The sequence below is a fragment of the Calidris pugnax genome, unplaced genomic scaffold, assembly GCF_001431845.1.
Source record: "Calidris pugnax isolate Ruff unplaced genomic scaffold, ASM143184v1 scaffold305, whole genome shotgun sequence".
Lineage (NCBI taxonomy): Eukaryota > Metazoa > Chordata > Aves > Charadriiformes > Scolopacidae > Calidris > Calidris pugnax.
This window is the reverse complement of record NW_015091074.1, coordinates 255,602-262,305: the sequence shown is the minus strand read 5'-3', so window position 1 is coordinate 262,305 and position 6,704 is coordinate 255,602. Positions and strand designations below refer to the sequence as shown.

Below are 6,704 nucleotides of genomic sequence, written 5' to 3'. Positions count from 1 at the left end.
TGGGGGGTTCAGCCTGGAGAAGAGAAGGCTCTGGGGAGACCTTGGAGCCCCTTCCAGTCCCTCAAGGGGCTCCAGGAAAGCTGGGGGGGACTCTTGATGAGGGAGAGGAGCGATGGGACGAGGGGGAAGGGTTTGAAGCTGAAAGAGGGGAGATGGAGCTGAGATGTGGGGAAGAAGTTCTTTGGTGTGAGGGTGGTGAGAGCCTGGCCCAGGTTGGCCAGAGAAGCTGTGGCTGCCCCATCCCTGGAGGGGTTCAAGGGCAGGTTGGAGGGGGCTTGGAGCAACCTGGGCTGGTGGGAGGCATCCCAGGCCTCGGCGGTGAGGAACTGGATGGTCTTTAAGGTCCTTTCCCACTCAATGAATCAGCCCCATCCTGGAGGGCATGGTTGGACATCCAACCTGAAGGCCACACTTGAGGTGTTGCTGCCCAGGGCAGGGCATGGGGAACAGGATGGTCTTGAAGGACCCTTTCCACCCAAACCATTCTATGATCCCTATAGGATTTGCTTTTCTGTGCCACGCTTTGCAGAGCCCACTGACTTGCAGAGGCTTTTATTAAAAGTATCGTAGGGAAAAGATCCTTATTTAGTGGAACATGATGTCATTGTGTGGGCTCCAGGGCAAAGCTAGAAGAAGATCGTCTGCATTAACTGGGTGAATGCTCTGGGGCTGAGAAGGGGTGGGACAGATCCTGGAGAACCAACCCACCCTGGAGTTTTAACACTTAAAGGAATGGGTGTCAGCAAGGCAAAGTGTTTCTAGAAGAATAAATCTTAGATTTATTAGGAAATGTGAAGGGGATGGGAAAGAATTCAGTCAGGAGTAGCAGAGGGAGCGGAGAGTCCTCGCTGGGATCTTTGTTGGTTCGAAGGGCTCGTTAGTGTTGTCTTCATAATGAGAAAAAGAAAACAAAAAAACATGGGATCACATGATGTCATTGTGTGGGCTCCAGGGCAAAGCTAGAAGAAGATCGTCTGCATTAACTGGGTGAATGCTCTGGGGCTGAGAAGGGGTGGGACAGATCCTGGAGAACCAACCCACCCTGGAGTTTTAACACTTAAAGGAATGGGTGTCAGCAAGGCAAAGTGTTTCTAGAAGAATAAATCTTAGATTTATTAGGAAATGTGAAGGGGATGGGAAAGAATTCAGTCAGGAGTAGCAGAGGGAGCGGAGAGTCCTCGCTGGGATCTTTGTTGGTTCGAAGGGCTCGTTAGTGTTGTCTTCATAATGAGAAAAAGAAAACAAAAAAACATGGGATTTAATTCACACGTTTTTGATTTCTCTCCTGCCTTTTCCTCAGGCCATGACGGGGGCATGATCGTGTTCAAGCTGGAGCGGGAGCGGCCGGCCTACGCCGTGCACGGCAACATGCTCTACTACGTGAAGGACCGTTTCCTCCGGCAGCTCGATTTCAACAGCTCCAAAGACGTGGCCGTCATGCAGCTGCGGAGGTAGGAGATGGTGCTCCTCCTGGTCCTCTTCTTGTATTCACATTCATAGAATCGTAGAATTGCCCAGGCCGGAAGGGACCTCCAAAGGCCATCTAGTCCCACCCCCCCGCAGTCAGCAGGGACACCCCCAACTAGACCAGGTTGCCCAGGGCCTCATCAGGCCTCACTAGGCCTCACCTTGAATATCTCCAGGGAAGGGGCCTCAACCACCTCCCTGGGCAACCTGTCCCAGTGCTCCACCACCCTCCCAGTGAAGAACCCTCTCCTCATCTCCAGTCTAAATCTGTTCCCCTCCAGCTTGAAGCCATTGCCCCTCGTCCTGTCACTGCAGGCCTTTCTAAACAGGCTCTCCCCAGCCTTCCTGTAGGCTCCCTTCAGGTACTGGAAGGCTGCTATTAGGTCTCCCCGGAGCCTCCTCTTCTCCAGGCTGAACAACCCCAGCTCCCTCAGCCTGTCCTCGGAGCAGAGGTGCTCCATCCCCCTGATCTTCCTTGTGGCCCTCCTCTGGACCCTCTCCATCAGGTCCATGTCCTTATATTGAGGGCATTTAGATGGAACTTCTTATGTTCATGTTTGTGCCCATTTCCTCTTGTCCTGTCCCTGGGCACCACTGGAAAAAGCCTGGCCCCATCCTCCTGACACCCACCCTTGAAGGATTTATAGGCATTGATCAGATCCCCCCTCAGCCTTCTCTTCTCCAGACTCAAAAGCCCCAAGTCCCTCAGCCTGTCCTCGTAGCAGAGGTGCTCCATCCCCCTGATCATCCTCGTGGCCCTCCTCTGGACCCTCTCCATCAGGTCCATGTCCTTCTTACATTGTTAGGTCCCGTTCCGATTGTCGGTCGGGGAGGGGTTTGTAATGATTCCAAGGGTGTGATTAAAACCTCAGCTTCAAGCGACTCTTCCATCAGATGAATTTACAAAGGCCACGAGAAGTTTTTTAGGTCAATTTTTATCCCTGCGTGGCCACACTTTGTTTTAAACTCATTTTAAGTCTCAAACTGAAACACCAGCTCTTTCGTTTGTAAAACGTTCATGTCCTTACTCTGTTCCCAAGTGGCTTTGATGCAGGAAGTTCATCAAAACTGAGCTTTTCTGCGACTCGGTGTATTTCAGAAAATGAAGGGTGTTTATCAGAAGGTGATTTTGGTGGAAATAACCTTGGTCTCCTCTGACTTTCTCTTTTCTTCAGCGGTTCCAAGTTCCCCGTGTTCAACATGTCCTACAACCCGGCCGAGAACGCTGTCCTGCTCTGCACCGTAAGTCAGTTTTGCTGCAGAACATGCTGAAGGACTTTTCCATGAGGCTGTAAATGTCATTTCTACGAAATCCTGTCTCAAACTGGGATTTTCCCCCCTCTCTGCAGAGAGCCAGCAACTTGGAGAACAGCACTTACGACCTCTACACCATCCCCAAGGATGCAGACTCCCAGAATCCAGATGGTAGGTATTTTTAATTTCACAGAATCACAGAATGCTATGGGGTTGGAAGGGACCTCTGGAGATCATCTCCTCCAACCCCCTGCCAGAGCAGGTCCCACAGGAACGTGTCCAGGTGGGTTTGGGATTCTCCAGAGAAGGAGACCCCACCACCTCTCTGGGCAGCCTCTGCCAGGGCTCTACCACCCTCACAGGAAAAAAGTTCCTCCTCATGTTGAGATGGAACTTCTTATGTTCATGTTTGTGCCCGTTCCCTCTTGTCCTGTCCCTGGGCACCACTGAAGAAACACTGGTCCCTTTCTCCTGACACCCACCCTTGAAGTATTTAGAGACATTGATCAGATCCCCCCTCAGTCTTCTCTTCTGCAGACTCAAAAACCCCAAGTCCCTCCCCAAGAGAGATGCTCCAGGCCCCTCAGCATCCTCGTAGCCCTTTGCTGGACCCTCTCCAGCACTTCCCTGTCCTTCTGGAACTGGGGAGCCCACAACTGGTCAGAGTTCTGCAGACGTGGCCTCCCCAGGGCAGAGCAGAGGGGCAGGATGACCTCCCTCCACCTGCTGCTCCCACTCTTCCTGATGCCCCCCAGGTTGCCATTGGCCTCCTTGGCCACCAGAGACGATTGTTGGCTCCTGGGCATCCTGTTGGCCACCAGGACTCCCAGGTCTTTCTCCTCAGAGCTGCTCTCCAGCAGGTCACCCCCAACTTCTCCTGGTGCAGGGGGTTATTCCTCCCTGCACTTGCCCTTGTTGAGTTTCACCAGGTTCCTCTCAGCCCAACCCTCCAGCCTGTCCAGGTCTCTCTGGATGGTGGCACAACCTTCTGGGGTGTCACCCCCTCCAAGTTGTGCATCACCAGCAAATAACCCTCCAGCCTGTCCAGGTCTCTCGGGATGGCGGCACAACCTTCTGGGGTGTCACCCCCCCCAAGTTGTGTGTCACCAGCAAACTTGCTGAGGGCACGTTCCATCCCTTCATCCAGCTCACAGAATCACAGAATCTTCTAGGTTGGAAGGGACCTTAAAGATCATCTTGTCCAACTGTCAACCTGACTGACAAAAATAGACACCCCCACAACAAACAAGAAGCATCACCATCACTAAACCATCCCTCCCAGCACTACATCAACCCGGCTTTTGAACACCTCCAGGGATGATGCCTCAACCCCCTCCCTGGGCAGCCCATTCCAATGCCTGAGAACCCTTTCAGGGAAAAAATGTTTCCTAATATCCAGCCTGAACCTCCCCTGGGGCAACTTGAGGCCATTTCCTCTCGTCCTGTCGCCTGGGACTTGAGGAACAGCTCATTGAGGAACAGCTGATTTCCCCGTTAATCCTTGGGAGGGTTTATTGCTGCGGAGCTGTGCCCTTCTCCGCTCTCCAGCTCTCTTTCTCTGTGTTATATATTTAAAAAAAAAAAAGAAAATTTATTTCTCTGAGCCTCCCTCGTTGGCCTCTTTCTCCGTGGTTCCCAGTGCCCCCGCAGCACAACACCATTTGGCAGGTTTCCCCCTCCCTACATCACCCCGCGCTGACTTGAAAAATTCATGTTGGGCCCAAACTTTTACTGCTCCAAATATATATTTTATAATTGTGTTATTAGGAAACTTTGCGTTTTCCCTTTCGAGGCAGCAGGCGGCCTTCCTGGCTTGTCACCAGAGATAAATTTTTTTTTTTTTTTTCCACCGGATTTGTTTGGTTGGGAGAGATTTTTTTATCCTCTGAAAAGCGGCTGTAAAAATGATGGTGCCGGGGTGCCAGTAGCCATTCTTCCTCTCGGCAAATTCCAGACCAGTTTTGTGCAATTTACAAAGTCAAAACATGATTTAAGGGGGGGAAAAAAAACCCACAAAAACCTCACCAACCTAATTCTTTCTCCTGACTGTGAATTCCATTTGGGATCTGAAACTCCAGCTGGTTCCTCCTGCCTCCGTCGTAAAGATGTTGAAACGAGGGGGAGTGATGGACGAGTTCGACTGGGATCCAACTCGCTTTTTCGTAGATTTATCGATTTTTTGTGGGTCTAACGAAGGGAAAATTTCATTGCCGAGCACAGTCAGCGGGTGTGTTTGGAGAGAAAAAGAGAAAGGGAGCTTTTTAGTGACTTTTGAAATGATTTCAGTAAGATTTCATCGAATATTTAGTTTCACTCAGGTGTTCAAAGCTGACTTGTCTGGGGACGCTCAGCTTGTCACCCTTTAAATGAGGAAAGGGCTTGTTCTTTTAGAGGAAGAAACATTGAGACCTCATGAAAACTGTGCATTTTAATGCATTTTCAAGAATAGCATAGAATTCTACTGGTTGATACGTCTCTTCTCCAAGAAATTACTGTATATTCAACCTTCTGGTGACATCCAGGACTATCATGTAGGTATTTAACACGTACCTTAGAGTCTTCACCATCGTGTTACTCACAGGAGGAATTATTTACCTGAACTACAAGGGAAGCTGAGCTTCCTGATCATTTTTTAGGTCTTGTGGGGAATGTATTTCAGTGATTTTTCTGCCTGATCTACAGTCAGCGTCAAAGACTTAAAGCCAGTTAAAATGGTGGGTTTTGGAGATTGAGGAAAAGAGGTGAAACTGCCACCAGAAAATCCCAAGCAGAGCTGGGAATTGAATTCAGACGAGTCTTTCTTGGGTTGGGCAGTAGATGAGGGCTGAGGGGTGAGGAAGGCAGCTTTAAATCATCATTTTTTAGGCCAAATGGCGCCGTGAAATAGCACTTAGTGGGTGAATCTCCGAAACCAGTCGTGTAGAGCAGCAGGACTGGTGAGAAAAAGGGGCTGAGAAGTCAAGAAAATGTTATTTTACCGCCTCGTTTTGCTTCTGCCTCCCCTTTTTGCTGCCACAAAAAGCTTTCCCGGCATCAGTGGCGCATCCCGTGGTTCTCCCCGCGCCGTCTGAGCTGCCCAGGGCTGTGTTTGGATTTGTTTGGATTAGCATTTGGAAACTGGGAGCCCAGCTGCGTGCTGGGGAGAGCTCAGCTTTTCTCCTTTTCTCCTCCAGCTCGTTATATTCGTTATATTTGTTTGCAGTGACGGAGGGGGGTGGGGGGGAAAGATGAGAGGGAAGGGGGGGAGCTCTTCGGTGGAAGCCGGGCCCCTCGCTGCTCCCTTCGTTTGGCTAACGAGGCTCTGCTCATTAGCTTGACAGACGGGATGGCACCAAGCAGTGGCCTTGGCTGTACAACCAGCCACTTGTCTTGTCCCTTGGCTGGTGAAAAGGGCTGGTGGAGACCCGAAAGGACGTCGGGGTAGGGGGGGATGAGTTGTGAATGGCCTCGGGTTAAATATGAATTAGGAAGAAGCGGCTACAAGAGCCAAAATGGGATCTGCCAGAGGTTTTATTCCCCCCATCTTTGTGTTTTATTTCTCTCCCCCAGCGCCTGAGGGGAAACGTTCCTCCGGGCTCACGGCCGTGTGGGTGGCGCGGAACCGCTTCGCCGTCCTGGACCGCATGCATTCGGTAAGGGGCTTAACGAGGGCAGCTTTTTAACGAGGTGCCTCGTTTGCAAGTGGGTAAATTGGGTTTTTCAGCACTAAGTGAGATCCGAGGAGACCGGTGAAGCGTTGTCTCGGTAGAGAGCGAGCTGCAGAACCTACATGGGGGTGCTGGTGGAGGAGAAGCTGGACGTGAGCAGGCAGTGGGCAGCTGCAGCCCAGAAGGTCAATCCCATCCTGGGCTGCATCAAAAGAAGCGTTGCCAGCAGGTCCAGAGAGGGGATTCTGCCACTTTACTCTGCTCTGGTGAGACCTCACCTGGAGTCTTGTGTGCATGGCGGGAGCCCTCAATATAAGAATGAGATGGACCTGGTTG

General features: G+C 51.1%; 1 protein-coding gene across 1 annotated transcript in view; it reads left to right on the top strand.

Annotated features, from left to right (window-relative positions):
* The window catches only part of COPA (coatomer protein complex subunit alpha), a 44,862-nt gene that overhangs the window by 23,479 nt on the left and 14,679 nt on the right, over nucleotides 1–6,704 (top strand). Inside the window, exons 12-14 of the mRNA XM_014957332.1 lie at nucleotides 2,643–2,709; nucleotides 2,817–2,892; nucleotides 6,271–6,353. Of these exons, the coding sequence (XP_014812818.1) occupies nucleotides 2,643–2,709; nucleotides 2,817–2,892; nucleotides 6,271–6,353 (226 nt within the window). The remainder of the gene's footprint in view (nucleotides 1–2,642; nucleotides 2,710–2,816; nucleotides 2,893–6,270; nucleotides 6,354–6,704) is intronic.